This window comes from Arvicanthis niloticus, unplaced genomic scaffold (genome assembly GCF_011762505.2).
Source record: "Arvicanthis niloticus isolate mArvNil1 unplaced genomic scaffold, mArvNil1.pat.X pat_scaffold_480_arrow_ctg1, whole genome shotgun sequence".
Taxonomy (NCBI): domain Eukaryota; kingdom Metazoa; phylum Chordata; class Mammalia; order Rodentia; family Muridae; genus Arvicanthis; species Arvicanthis niloticus.
In genome coordinates, this window is record NW_023046114.1 from 40,245 (window position 1) to 55,321 (window position 15,077).

The window sequence follows — 15,077 nt, forward strand, 5'->3', positions numbered from 1 at the left end:
CCTGACTCTATGTCCTCAAACAAAGTGGGCTACAGCGTTAGGTCACCTTGGAAGGAAATGACATGGATATCTCCAGGATCCCATAACCAAGGCCTGAAGTCTGTCCTCTAGGAAGATGACACTATGACACCCCTCCTGCCTATAGGGAGCAGCGATGCTGTCGAACGGCAGGGACGCACTGTGGAAGCATCGAGAGGCTCACTGCCCAGGGCCTGCACTTTAATGGCTCGTTGGTGTTCAAAGATGAACAAGGTCCAACATCCTGGCCAATGGCTCCACGAGGATTCTTTGTATTCCAAATACATTCAAGGTTGCCAATTCCTCCAAGTCCTCCGAGGACACGTGTCACCTCCCACACACCTCTTCATCACACTGTGGGGACAACAGGGGCCGTCAGCCTGATCACACTCCTCAAAGGCCAGTAGTGCCCACCACCCAGAAAGAGAAGGAAGCATGCTGGACATGGGAAGCAGCCTAACCCACGCATTACCCCCTTCCGATGGAGAATGGGGGGCAGGACATCAGGGCCACACTAAGGCCTGACAGACACATCTAGGACATAGCCTAGCCTTTCTCAACCCACAGTGTGGCCCTGCTTTGCCTACCCACTGGCCTCTCTGCTGCTCAGCCTCTATAAGCAGAATCACAGAGACACATCTACCTCCCAAGGCTGCCAACACAGAGAAAATGATGTAAATCCTTAGAGAGTATATAACTCATCTCCTGGCCATGCCAAGCACTGTCCCAGAGTGAGTTATATATATTTAAGGGTTGGTAACAAACAGTGTTCCCCAAGGCCTCTACTCACCTGGGGTGGCTTGCTGGAACAAACCTCTGCAGAGATACCCAAGGCCTGCAGGATGTTCTCCTGGGGAACATAGTCACCTGGGGACTTCTGGATGAAGTGCAGCAGTACCTTGTCACCACCTGTAACCACAGGCAGGGAGTCAGTTGCATGCATCTTGCATCTATGTGCCGGGAAGTGAGAATAATCCACTGACCAAGCCAAGCAGCCCATTCCCTCACCCAAGACCAGAGTGGGAGCGTGAAGACATAGACCCCCAAGATGGGCAAGATGGGGCTCTATGTCTTGCTCTGACCCACCCTTGCTGACCACCAACAGCCCTCCACTTTGCAGCAGGTCACCTGACAGGTTCCCCTGGATGCCAGCAGCCTTAGCCTGGAAAGACAGAAAAAGGACCCAGGTCAGTCTCTGTTGGAGTCAGGTGGGTGGGCGGGTGGAAGGCCTGGGTAAGTTGTGGCCAGGGGGAGAATTACAGTTGCTGGGAGAAAGGGTTCAAGACCAGCCTCTGAGAATCCTGGTGCTGGGAACCCTGAAGAGACCAGGATGTCCCTAGAGGCCACCCTCCAGGACCACACTTCAGTGCATTGGTCTTCCAGGGCTGGACTGGATCTACATTCTGGTGACTCATGTCAGTACCTGGCAGGGGCACCTGGAGACCTGGGGAGCAAGGGGTGGAATCTGGAAGCCAGAGATGGTCTAGATTGTAAAGGGGACATCACCGGCTGTTTACAGATGGTCGCTGGATAGAAGGAGGACATCAAGGAGGGAATGCCCCAGGGATTCCCACCAATGCTCTCAAACCACAAACCTTGGAGGCTACATCACGAACAGGTTTTCCCAGGGCGGCTGGCAGGATGCTTAAACTGTTGTACCTACAAAGACATACGGTGTCCAGACTCTGGTGGAGCACGAGTATCCACACCTGTTCCCAGTGTCCCGCCCCCACCCACGTATCTAACCCGAGGCTCAGTCAGATCAGCAACTAGTCTAATCGGAAGGATCTCCAGAAGCCCTGAGAGCCCCCAGGCTGAATACAGCTGGCCTGGAGACCCTGGAGAGGTGGTATGGAGTATGGGGAATGAGCTCCAAGCTGGGTATGCCCAGGGATCTCGCCTAGCCGGCACTGCCTATCATGATGGGCAGTCTGTGGCAACAGAGGACTGCAATGAGCCATGGCTAAGGCACTGGGCTCCATGGTCCCTCCTGCTTATGAGATAGCACATTGCTGAGAACAGGCCTGGCTTGGAACAACATCCATAGGAAATCCCAAAGAAGGGCTGGCTTAAGCACCAGAGTCAGTTTCCATGAGACAAACCAGACAGCAGAGCAGATGGTGGTAGCAAGAAGATGCATGAGAGAGCAGTAGCCACTCTGTCCTCCTGTCCCTGGCTGGACTCATGCTCCTTAACAATCACACTTACCTCTTGAAGCCCAGCTCCTTATAGATTTGCTTGCTCTCATCAAGGTAGAGTTCTAGAAAGAAAAGACACAGCTGTGTGCCCCAGGCTTCAAACATTCTACCCTCTGTCCCCTCTACTTATTGTATCCAGCTCCGCCTACCCAAGCCAGGAGGAGCAGGATTGAATGTCACCACTGCTTAATCGGGAAGGGCAAGAGTCACTGGGACTTTGCCACTAGGTCTGGGTGCCAGCCAGAGCACAGGCTGAAGGCAGGGCAGGGAAGAGCTTCAGATGCTGACACATGAATATGTTCTTGTTGGACCTGGAAAGGGAGAGCCCAGGCTCTGAGTCTGGGAAGAGTCGCACCTCCTGAGAAGTAACCACCATCCAGAAACTCCTGCAGGCCCAGAGCCTCAGGCCCCACGCCCACTAGGCGCACATCGTGTTGGTCCAGGATGCTCCGGAGGTTGCTGAGGTCCTGGGCGATCCAGCGGCACACCATGCAGCCGAAGCGTCGCAGACCGGCCACCACACAAGCTTTCTCCTGCCATAGGCTCCGCAGCTCCACGGCCTACAGATGGATCAGTGGGGGAACATGGGCTCACCAACCCTCTATGCCCGGCTGCCTCACATGTCCCGCAGCATGCTGCTCCATGCTTCGCAGCGACTGGTCCTCCTGATGGTCCCTCTGTGGGCCATCTGCTGCACCCACGCCCAGTACGCGAATTTATAGGGCCCCTCAGGACCTAGGACACCAGGACACCAGCAGTGTCCAGCCCGTGTGAGCTGCCAGGGCTCTGAGTCAGGTGCTAGGAGGCGTTCTCCGCCCTGCGCCAGCCAGGCCTCACCTCACCAGTCACTGCATGCTTCAAGACACACGCTCCTACGCGACCAAGGTCCACCGCATTCATGGCCTCCTCCGTCCCTTTCTGCTCCGGGATCCCTGCTCAGGCTCTTCAGCCAGCCTATGCCCCGCCCATAATCCCCGCTCCAGTCCTGGGTTGCACCACCTCCAGGGGTTCGGGTTGCAGAGCTACGCGTTTGTCCCGCCCCTGACTCCGCCACACACACCCTCCAAAAGGACAATCACTGCAGATCCCTCCGCCTCCGCCTCCGCCTCCGCCTCCGCCTCCGCCTCCGCCTCCGCCTCCGCCTCCGCCTCCGCCTCCGCCTCCGCCTCCGCCTCCGCGGTTGTTTATTTGCATATGCATAAGCCTATTGGCCAATGGCGCAGCAGAACTTACCGCAAGCGATGCACCTGTGCAGAATGCATTTGCGCGGCTCCAAGCGAACGTTTCTGTGGCTCTCTGCTAGTGTCTGGTGGTCGTTAGTAGTGTTGCAGGGTGGTAGAATTACAGCCAAGAAGTTGAAGCGGCGAATCGAATTCACGAGTCCCTAGTGTGAGACACAGAAGGGTAGCGGCACTTAGAGTAGTGAAAGGACCAGCCTTTCCAAGACTAGGTTCCCGCTTTGAAAATTCCCGTAGTGCTTCATTTTCGCGAAATTCTATTAACTTCCGTCATAAAGTATCATTTCCTGCCACGTTGAAGTCAGCTTTTAAACCACTGGCTCCCGAGTAAAACAACCCAAAGGTGATCAGCTCGCAGCGGTGTGTCCCTAGGAAGAGTAGAGGACTCAGGAATCCGCTTCTCCTGACCTTTTCTCACTAAGCTAGGGCCAAGTTCAAGCATCTGACGGATGGAGAGGCTGGGAGAGAGAGCCACCACAAGATACTCAGCTGAGGCTGAACGGCCAGGCAGGAAGTTAGGATCCATACCACATGTCAGCAGAAGTTAGTGGCTAGAGAGATGGCTCAGTGGTTAAGAGCACTAGCTCCAGAAGGCGTCCCCACAGGTGCCTCACAACCCTCTGCAACTCCAGCTCCAAGGCGTCTGATGCTCCCTTATGGCTTCTTGAGGCACCAGGCATGTACATTGTGTCCAAACATATATGCAGGCAAGAGTAGGGTTGGGGAACTGGCTCAGTAAAGTGGTAGATACCTGTGATCTCAGGGCTGGAGAAGCAAAGACGTGAGAATCCTTGGGGTTCACTCCTCGGTCGGTGTAGCTGAATCAGTGAGTTCCATGTTCAGCGATAGACCCTGTCTCAAGAAATAAGACTGAGAGGCACTGAGTAAAATACTCAACCGCTGGACTCCACCGCCACACACAGGTGCACACAGGTGCACAAACATACATACAGAAAGGAAAGAAAATTGCAGAGCCAAGGGGAGCTGGTCTGTAGAGTCACTGGTTCCAGGGGCATCACCAGAAGAAAGCCAGAGATGGGGCTCCTCACCTCCTGTTAAGTGTTGAGGAGTACAGTGCAGAGGATCCCAGGAACATGGGAAGATGTCTGCAGAAAGTGCTCCATGCTTGTTGCTGCTCTTCAAAAATAGATTCAATAATCTACCCTTTTATCCTATTATTCCTATATCCCCCCTTTTTCTCTTCATCCCTCTCTGCCCTTTCCCCTAACATTTGAGAAGGAACGATTTGAGAGGAAAAAGCAAGAGATGAATTCCTGAATCTAACCTACTATACTTTGTTTCTCCTCTAATCAAGACATTAACAAATTGTAACCAATGCCTCTTAAAGGAGGAAAAACATCCATCACTCATCAAATGACCAAAATCCACCCACCCTGTCTCTTGGGAATGAGGCATCAGTCTCTTAAAATTGTTCCCTGCTGTGTTGAAGTGATGTTCCCTTTGGGGGGCCCTAAGGAAACTGGGATATTGTTCAAGTCCTAAGAAATCTCACCGCAACATTTGCTCCAGCCTCTGTGTGATGTAACCAGGCAAGACTTAACTGAAGTCCTGGTTATAACAGTCTGAGAGGCTGAACCATCCTAGCTAGGTGTTTTCAAGTTGTTCTGGATGCAGATTTTGGGGGAAACAGCATTTGAGGCAGTCAGTGAAGCTGGATTGCCTGGGCTTTTGTCACGTCTGTTTTGGTGTCTGGTCCTTTTGCTCCGTAGATTTATAAACTTTCAAAGATGATATACATTTGTGCACTAACACATGTATGGGATGTGCAGTGTTCACCATTCAGCTAAGGATGCTCTGGTCCCTGTTTGAACAGGTAAGGCATCTGTCCTTTCTTATAAGTTGGTTTGGATTGTATACCCAAACTGTAATATAAATTTCATCTATGCTATTTGAAAGGATGGCATAAGACATGAGGACTCTGTAGCCAACAGGATTTGTTGGCTTTGCTTAGCTGAAGTCCTGCTGGAGACATTTCCCTGTCCCAGCTGGTCTCAGAGCTGTTCCCACACAGAGGAATTCATGTACCTGTTTTGTTTGTTCTTGGATTTTTCCCCTTCATGTCTGCAGCCAAGATTTTCAGGAGGTCTCCCCTGAAAATCTAATCTATATTAATTTTGATGGAATCCATAGCTTTTCTTCTCCCATTGAAACAAAGACAAAACCTCTTCTCCAGTTCAATCTATTTCCTTCCTTCCATTCTGAAATTAACACATATATGGGCTGATTAAAGTCATCAGTCCTTTCTAAACTCCAGGGCTTTCTGTGTTACCTGTCTCCTTGACATTTAAAATTTTTAAATCAAATAAACCATTATTTAATCTATCTCTGGGAGATCCCATATCCCCTTTCTGTTTCATGAGTATTTTCTTTAAAGTGTAGTTAAAACTTCTTACAATTGCCTGACCTGTAGGATTCAAGATACATTTGTAACATAGTTTATGCCATAATGTCTAAAAAAATGTTGTATCCTAGTGGATACAATGTCAGAGCATCACCAGCTCCAATCTGCAAAGGCATTTTCAACATAGCCATTACCTTTAATAAATGGGCAATCTCAGAATCATCCTCTTCAGAACTTAAGGCAGAAGCCATTTGGAATTCTGAACATGTATCAATAGTATAATGAATCAACATGTTTTAAATTTTCAAATCTACAAAAAAAAACCATGTAAGTTATGGTATGACATTGCTCTAGGATGGCTTTGTATCTCAGAATCTGTATTTTTAGTTTAGTATATTGTATCTCTATGGCTTTCCATTCTAATTTCTCAAGTCTTTATGGATTTTTCTTATCTGGAACTACCTCTTTGTTTTTGCTGTCCTTGTAGGTTCCAGATTAGATTCTTTTGAAGATTCTTTATCCTGATTGAAAAACTCCTCTGATCTGTGTTCTATGACGTCTGTTACAACATCTAATTCTTTAGTCTCCTCTTTTTCTAATTCTTTAGCATCTGTGTGTGTACCTTTTAAAACATTTCTGTTTCTTTTTCTCTCCTTTAAGGGCTTTATTTTTTATGTGTATTCATTTACTTACTGTTTTCTAAACTCAATTATCCTTTTTGTATTTAATTTTTTCTAAACTCTTTCCAGCCTTACACTTTATTAATTTCAAAGTATGTATCTCTGCCTATGATATTTTATAACCAGCCTCCTTTTTTCTCTGGCGTTTAGACATAATTCCAAGCATTTTACCTGATCAGAAGTTCACCTGTGCTCCCTCTGTCTCCCTCTGCTGTTCAGTTCACCACCTAGCTGTGGCTAGCCCCACCCTAGCCCTTCAGCTCACAGAAAAGAGGCGGTTCCGCCCTGCTGCAAGCTATTTGCTGGCTGGGGTCTGTGCTTCCGGGCTACAGGCAAAAGCAAAAGCCCCGCCCCCCATGGCACTGTGGGTCTAGCATGTAGCTGCTTGCTCGTGAGAGACCGTAGAAGCATGCATGCTAAGTAAGCGCCCACACCCACACAGCCTGGCACCCATGTGTCCCCTGGCCACCTAGCTCTCACTAGCACGTGCTCCGACTCTTCTCCAGAACCATGTAGAGCTTGGGAGAAGCTGCCCCTTCTGATCCCTGTTCACGCCAAGCCTCACCTTAGGGCATTGGTTGTTTCCTTGGCCCCTGTGGCCATCCAGACTTGGACTTCGGCTGCTTCACTCACAGAGCACAGACCACCACAGTGTCTGCCTTCCACCCGGAGCATTTCAGGCTCTAAGCCTGGTTCTTTGTAAGTTTGAATTTCTTTTTAAGTTTGGATTCTGTGCCTAGCATGTTGGATACCAATGTAAAAGTACTGGGCTTTTCTATGCCCACCCTAGCTCTGAAATAATGGCAGGGAGACCTGGTATATTTATTAAAAAGCTTCTTGCACTTTTGCTGGGCAGGGTTCTCATCTATGCTAACCCGACCGTAGTAGCCTGATTACTTACCAGCAAATTTCCAGCCACATAGGTTAGCTGCCATCTTAGTCTCTCTCCGGCGGCTCCTGCTCCATCTGTCCTTTCCTCATGGAGACTTCTTCTCTCCTCCTGCCTCCAAGACACCCACACTTTTTAATTACCTTTAACATTTTACAATAATTTAGTGGCTTTTATAAGACTGGGACTTGGCATTCCATCCCTGCTAGGTTTAACCTTAATGATTTTAAACTGAAGCTCTTCTAGTATAAAATTTTAATCCATAAATACAGTTCAAAAAAGAAACTGGGAACTTTCTTGTTCCTTATATGGTGCATCATAGAACACAAGTTTCCTGTATGACTCAATTTACAAAAAAAAAAAAAATGCTAGCAAAAGTAAGGTTAGATATATATCCTTAACAGACTCTGTTAACCTGAAGAGACCTCAGGTAAAGAGAGACATAATTTTTAGCCAGTGATTTTTCACCCTTTTTAATGCTGTAAACCACCAAAAGTTTCTGGAAAAAGTTTAAAATCTCTCAATTGTGTTTTTGACAATGTCAAAATAAAGAAACATTTCTAAGAGCAAAAACACAGCGCATAATAATAATTTTCAGAAGCCAAAACCAACTTCTGACAGCATAAATAATTTAGTGTCTCTAAAATTAATACCAAGTGGGTTACTTTTATGTTGCAAAGTTTTGCTGTGATCCAGGTACACTCTTGTACACGAATGCATGAAAGTATGGCTTTAATATCTCATTAAACAAACATCTTTCATAAACTTGGTTTTTAGGACAGGACAATCAATATAAACCATGTGATTGCCCTTAGTCAAAATGGTGGTAAGCCATATGCTTTTTTGCCTCTTCCAACCCACAGCAGAGATGGCTGCCAGCCACATGGCTGCCCTTAGTCAAGATGGCAGTGAAACCATGACTCCATCTTCTTTAGCCCAAAGCCAAGATGGTGACCAGTCATGTGTGATTTATGTCTCATGACAAAATTATGCTGTAATTGCCAACTGTAAATTACGAGTTTTAAGTTAGCCCTTTGTCATAGATATTATAGATTTTTTAACCATATCAAATAACTTAGAAACCAATAATCCCTTTAATTCCTAACCCCAGACATAGACTTTAAAACCATGCCTGTGTCTGAAAAAGGGTGAGCCATAACCCAATTTTAGAGCCAGCAATAAAGCAGCACAGCATAAAATAACTTCAATATCATCCATACCCAAATGACATTTCAATTCCTACTATATTAGATCCAGTGGCCAGAAAGCTCAGAGTTCAATTCTGAGCCCAGACACCTGTCAGCAGGAGAAAGAAATGTCATAGTAAGCTCACATAGTCAAGACCAGTCAGAAATAAGCACACAGTGTGGCCACATCCATTGACACACACAAAATAGCAAAACTTACAGGCACATAAGTCACAGATTCTTCCATTTGTTGGAGCTGCAGATGTACAGCAGTACTGTCAGAGGTCAGAGGTCAACACAGATCCCCTGGCTCAGCCTTACCACCAGCTAGACCTGGGCAGGAAGCAGGGTGGCACAGGCAGCATCTGTCTTACAGGGACCATGTGTGTGATGGTGTGATACAGCCCCAAGTCAGAACATGCATAAATATAGACCAGATACATAAGACAAGACATAAAGCCAAAAACAGAAAAGCAAGACAATAACATTTATCAACTGGAATTCTTTGCTTTAGAAGTCTGCCAGTCCTTTTCGTCGATGGGCAAAGTGCTTGGCATCTCAGAGAGTGAAACTTTTGAAAAACATTTGTAACTTCATAATTCAGCTCCTGGTCCCACCACGGGATCCACAGGACTCCAAACTCAATTAACCAGAAATAAAAAATAGCCAGAAATAACTAGGGGGCTGTGGGATGCCTCCCTGTGCCCAAATGGGGGTGACAGGTCCTTCCCCACTCATTAGATATGACTATGTAACTATTGACATCTTTCTGTAACTCCCCCTTTGTGTAATATTTAATCTATGAGATAATTTTCTAAAGAATCTTTGTCTAAGAAAATATAAGAGAAGCTAAGCAAAGGAATAAAGTGTGTGGCATTTGGGGCTCAGCCCCATCCACCAAATGTACGTATGTATATGTCTGTCTATCTATCTGTATGTGCATACATGTGTGTGTAGATATATGTATGTAAATATGCATGAACACTTGTGGATTTGTTGAGATAGGTGGTCGGTGGTCAGGCCTGGCCAAAGTGTGTGTGTGTCTGTGTGTGTCTCTGTGTGTGTGTATGTGTGTGTGTTTGTATGTGTATGTCTGTGTGTATCTGTGTGTGTCTGTGTGTGTTTGTATGTGTGAGTCTGTGTGTGTCTATGTGTCTGTGTATATGTCTGTGTTTGTGTGTGTGTGTGTCTGTGTGTCTCTATGTGTGCTTAATCTCTTTCTTCCTTTTCTCTTCTCTCTGGCTCATGAAAAGTTAACAAACTCCAAGTCCTGCCTCTCCCCAGCAGGGGCCCTTGATCCAGAGAGAAACTACTACAACTTTTTTCTTTAAATCTCCTACTGTATCAGCATGTAGTCAAATTAGCAGAAGTCAGAGGCTTTTGGCCACAGAATAGCAAAGAGTTAAAGACAGAAAACTGCCACAAAAAAAAAAAAAGAAAAGAAAAAGAAAAAAAAGAAAGAAAGAAAGAAAGAAAAGAAGAGAAAAGAAAAGAAAGTAGCTTTTGGCCATGCAGTCGCTGACAGAAGAATTGCCAAAGGTAAAGCAGCTTTGGCCCCAATTGATCGATTGATCGATCCATACCCCTTCACTGTCTCAGTGAACCGGGTGCCTGGATCAATCAGCCTTGGGCAGTCCTGTTAATCTGATGACCACAGAGCCATTCTCCAAGAGTTTGGACGTGATGGAGTGTTCCAAGGGAGTGTATATGTACAGCAGTAAACAGAGTTCAAGGCAGCTGAGGCCAGGGAGGTTCTCAAAGATAAAGTGAGCACCATGTGAAATCATAATTTTTGCCCACAACGATTACTAATGAGGGGGACACCAGCCTGAGGCTGAACACACAGCTCTGGGCGGGCTTCCCACAGCAGTGTTTTCCATACAAGGCTGTGTGGTTCTGGCCAAGCACTTGTGGTAGTTGCTGAGTGAGGGGTGAGCCACTCCTTCTTAACCTCCTATTGACACTGCTGACTCTGGATTCTGACAACTTCCACACTCAAGAGACTCCCTAAGAAACGGGAAGCAAAGACTGGCAGCTATCAGACACAAGGGTGGCAGAGTTCTTCCTCCACTGGAAGTCCAGGTGACAGGCTGCAGCCCTCTCTCTGTCCCCATGCCTCCCAGCCTCCACATCAAACTTCTCCCTTGTCTGGCTTCCAAATCATGGAGTAAAAGCCTAGGCACTGCTATCTAGAGCTTTCCCGGGCCTTCCTGTACTGCCCTGTCCCTGAAGGAGAAGGGTTTGGAGAAGCCAGCCCCACCCTACCGAGAAGGCCCCGGCAGTAGCCTTCATTCAGAAGCAGTGGTGGTAGCACCATGATGGTTGCAGCTTCTGGCAGGACAAGGGATTGAGCACCTGCACTCCTCTCTGCTGATAAGACTGTTTGTACAGTAGAGATGGAGTTGGGGTGTGGCTGGGTGTGGCTGGGGACAGTAGTATCAATAGTGCAAGCCAGAGTGACATTTCCGTCTGCTGAGGTAGGACCGTCCAGGTGCTGGGTCTCCTTTCAGGGGTACTCTGCCCCCTCTTCCCATGATGCCTTTCACCCTCGCTGCTTAGCTGGTTCCTCTTCTTGTTCTTGCAGATGACCCCTGGCTGTAACCACCCAACTTGGAGCCTCTGAAACTCCCCATAAGCTTCCATGGGAGATGATCAGAATCTACGTGAAGGTCAACCCTGGTGATATCCCCGCAATACTATAGCATGTCAGGAACACTGCAGCAGTCTCCTTGGGCTCCATACCCTGCTCCTGAGACTTCCAGCCATTCCAGAACAGGCCCGGACAACCCCGGCCCTCTGTCCATCCTAGGTCCTAACATGCTTTGGCCTTCTCATCTGCCAGGCAGGTCTGTGCGCCCTGCCTCACAGAACCAGGCCTGTCTGACTGGATGTGAATGTGGTGCTGGAAGATTGGCTTAGCTATTATTTTTGCCTTTTCTTGGTCTTTTTCCCTATTTAAAAAATTTTAATATGTGCATGTGAGCATGTGTGCCTGTGTGCATGTGAGCATGTGTATCTGTGTACATGTGAGCATGTGTCTGTGTGCAAGTGAGCATGTGTGCCCGTGTGCATGTGAGCATGTGTGTCTTTGTGCATGTGAGCATGTGTGTCTGTGTGCAAGTGAGCATGTGTGCCCGTGTGCATGTGAGCATGTGTGTCTGTGTGCATGTGAGCATGTGTGTCTGTGTGCATGTGAGCATGTGTGTCTGTGTGCATGTGAGCATGCGTGCCCGTGTGCATGTGAGCATGTGTGTCTGTGTACATGTTAGCATGTGTGTCTGTGTGCATGTGAGCATGTGTGCCTGTGTGCGTGTGAGCATGTGTGCATGTGTGCATGTGAGCATGCGTGCCTGTGTGCATGTGAGCATGTGTGCCTGTGTGCATGTGAGCATGTGTGCCTGTGTGCATGTGAGCATGTGTGTCTGTGTGCATGTGAGCATGTGTGTCTGTGTGCATGTGAGCATGTGTGCCTGTGTGCATGTGAGCATGTGTGCCTGTGTGCATGTGAGCATGTGTGTCTGTGTGCATGTGAGCATGTGTGCCTGTGTGCATGTGAGCATGTGTGTCTGTGTGCATGTGAGCATGTGTGCCTGTGTGCAAGTGAGCATGTGTGTCTGTGTGCATGTGAACATGCGTGCCCATGTGCATGTGAGCATGTGTGCCTGTGTGCATGTGAGCATGTGTGTCTGTGTGCATGTGAGCATGTGTGCCTGTGTGCATGTGAGCATGTGTGCCTGTGTGCATGTGATCATGTGTGCCTGTGTGCATGTGAGCATGTGTGTCTGTGAGCATGTGTGTCTGTGTACATGTGAGCATGTGTGTCTGTGAGCATGTGTCTTTGCATGTGAGCATGTGTGCCTGTGTGCATGTGAGCATGTGTGTCTGTGTACATGTTAGCATGTGTGCCTGTGTACATGTGAGCATGTGTGTGCCTGTGTGCAAGTGAGCATGTGTGTCTGTGTGCATGTGAGCATGTGTGTCTGTGTGCATGTGAGCATGTGTGTCTGTGTGCGTGTGAGCATGCGTGCCCGTGTGCATGTGAGCATGTGTGCCCGTGTGCATGTGAGCATGTGTGTCTGTGTACATGTGAGCATGTGTGTCTGTGTGCGTGTGAGCATGTGTGTCTGTGTGCATGTGAGCATGTGTGTCTGTGTGCATGTGATCATGTGTGTCTGTGTGCATGTGAGCATGGGTCACAGACAGCACATATGCAGAGATCACAGGACAACTTGCAGGAGTTGGTTTTTGCCTTACATTGTGTGGGTTCCGGGGATTAAACTCAGGCAGCCGGGCAGTGGTGGCGCACGCCTTTAATCCCGGCATTTGGGAGGCAGAGGCAGGCGGATTTCTGAGTTTGAGGCCAGCCTGGTCTACAGAGTGAGTTCCAGGACAGCCAGGGCTATACAGAGAAACCCTGTTTCAAACAAACAAACAAACAAACCCTCAGGCCACCAACTTGGCAGCAAGAGTCTTTTCTTCACTGAACCAGGTCACCAGCCCCACCCCTTTTCCCTGTGTTTATGTTAAAATGACACCTCAGGCTGGAAACATCTTCCTTCTCACCTACTTTTACCCTTGTGGTTGTCCAGGTTCTGATTTCTTTATGCCTGGGGAGGAGTAGCAAAGATTCTGGCCTCCTTTTTAGTGAAGCCAGCCATCCACTGCAGCAAAGCACTTTTCTCCCAGTTCCTCGTGCACTGCCTGGGGCTTCTCATTGTACTCAAGTGCTCCGATCCTGGCTGTTATTTATTTATGTCCTGTTGTCTCTGGTTTGTCCAGTGTGAACCGTGTGTGTGTGTGTGTGTGTGTGTGTACACTAGAAGCCCTGCTTCTTGTGCACAGTCTCTCCAGACACCTGACAGGATACCCAAGTCTCATTAACCTACACATTTATCCTATGTAGGTAGGATCTGTCCTCACAGAGGAGGGTGAGGCTGCTTATGGAGGAATTCCAAGGGAAACTCTGGAATGGGATGGGGATCCTGAAACCCACAGCACCACCCCGGGTGTCTCCCCTGCAACCATGGGTACCCCTCCATTTCCACTTTGCTTTATAGGCCCCTAAGCTCTCACGGCTTGTGTTGAGCTACCTCTGCCACAGTAGTTACCATTGGCAGACTGGGCTGAGGTGCTGACTAAACAGCTGAGTTGCTGGGACACAGAGGCTAGGAACAAAACAAGAGTCGGCCCCTTGCACAGGCCCAGTCTCTGGAGCTGATACCCTAGGCCTGGGCCATGGCACTCTGCAGACTCCACTCACTCTGGTGAGTCTTGCCCTTACCCCTTCCCGGGTCTCAGGTGAGCTCCCCACTTTCTTCCCTCCTGCCCCCCTAACCCCATTCCTACCAGCTTCTGTGGACCACACCACACCTCTGAAACGTTTATTTACAAGGCAGCTTTTCAGAGGCCCCACCACAGGAGGACCTGCAGGGCACAGGAAGCAGGGGCTACCTGGAGAGGAAACCTGTTACAGGAGACTTCAGGCTGGCCCCAACTGCTTCATAAACAGCCCTGAGATCCAGGGCCAGAGATCTTGGCAGCTGAGAGCAGGGACTTTCATCTGGTTCTCTAAGCTACGCCTAGGTAGTATCTTTTTTTTTTTTTTTTTTTTTTTTTTTTTTTTTTTTTTTTTTTGGTTTGTCTTCAGTGCCCTATCTAGGGTAACTAGACACTCATGTTTTCTAAGCAAAAATCATACAATATGTGAGGAAAAGAAGCTGGGCTGAAGACCCAGTCCTATGGCCTAAGGTTGCTCTGTCTCTCTAGCCATCCACTGTGGCCAAAACAGCATAGTCTTGTCCTATGGCCTGTCTCACAGTGCAGGTATTATCATGGTACAGTCTGGCAAGGCTGCAGATCAGGGGAAACCACCACGGAGAATCAGGCTTGTTACAGCCCTTCCTCCCCCCCCCCCCCCCGTGTCACCAAAGCCACCTGGGGAAGCCCCAGGGATGATCAGCAAGAGAGGAAGCAAGGTCCCTACAGGTGAGAGCCTTTATGTAGTTTCCATGGGAAAGGCCAGACAAGGTCATTGAGCAGACATAGGCTGGGTTTGTACAGATGATGAAGAGGCCAGCTTGGGAACTTTGGAACACTTGTCCCTCCAGAAGGGACAGGCTAATCAACATTTCTCAGACAATGGGTGGGGCTGAAACACATTCCACAGGATGGATAGCTGGCCATCCACAGACAAGGGAAGTCCTTGCCACCTCATTCCCTAAAGACCTATCAGTTTAAAAGTCACACTGTTCTACCAATCATATTGTACCTAGCTGCTGTTTCTCTGTGCTACCCCTGGAAACTGTATAAAGGTCCAGAGAACGAGCTGCCTGGGGTTGCCACCTCTCCTTTGGGTGCAGGATGACCCCCAACATGTTGGAACAATAAACCTCTTGCTTTTTGCATCAATTCTCGGCTCTGCATGGTTCACTCAGGGGGTCCCTGGTAGGCTAAGGCTTGTCAGAGACTTACAATAGTTTTCCAGACTCTGAGGTACAGGAACCAA

General features: G+C 48.3%; 1 protein-coding gene and 1 long non-coding RNA gene across 2 annotated transcripts; one reads left to right on the forward strand and one right to left on the reverse strand.

Moving 5' to 3' along the window:
• Window positions 1–202: 202 nt before the first annotated feature.
• Window positions 203–3,214, reverse strand: LOC117702120 (prostamide/prostaglandin F synthase). The gene is made up of 7 exons (XM_034493425.2): window positions 3,054–3,214; window positions 2,572–2,776; window positions 2,227–2,278; window positions 1,614–1,677; window positions 1,105–1,180; window positions 809–927; window positions 203–372 (listed from the first exon to the last, which is right to left on the reverse strand). Exons 1-7 carry the CDS (start codon window positions 3,114–3,116, stop codon window positions 346–348), a joined length of 606 nt encoding a protein of 201 aa, XP_034349316.1. The 5' UTR covers window positions 3,117–3,214; the 3' UTR covers window positions 203–345.
• Window positions 1,063–9,486, forward strand: LOC143433781 (uncharacterized). The gene is made up of 2 exons (XR_013070330.1): window positions 1,063–1,205; window positions 1,538–9,486. It is a non-coding gene; the product is annotated as an uncharacterized LOC143433781 (long non-coding RNA).
• The last annotated feature ends 5,591 nt before the right edge of the window (window positions 9,487–15,077 follow it).

Coding starts and splice junctions, on each gene's coding strand:
- LOC117702120 (XM_034493425.2), bottom strand. CDS start 3,116: ATGAATGCGGTGGACCTTGGTCGCGTAGGAGCGTGTGTCTTGAAGCAT. Junction 2,279..2,571: donor TGGTGGTTACTTCTCAGGAG/GTGCGACTCTTC, acceptor TTTTCTTTCTAG/AACTCTACCTTGATGAGAGC. Junction 373..808: donor GTTCCAGCAAGCCACCCCAG/GTGAGTAGAGGC, acceptor TTGTCCCCACAG/TGTGATGAAGAGGTGTGTGG.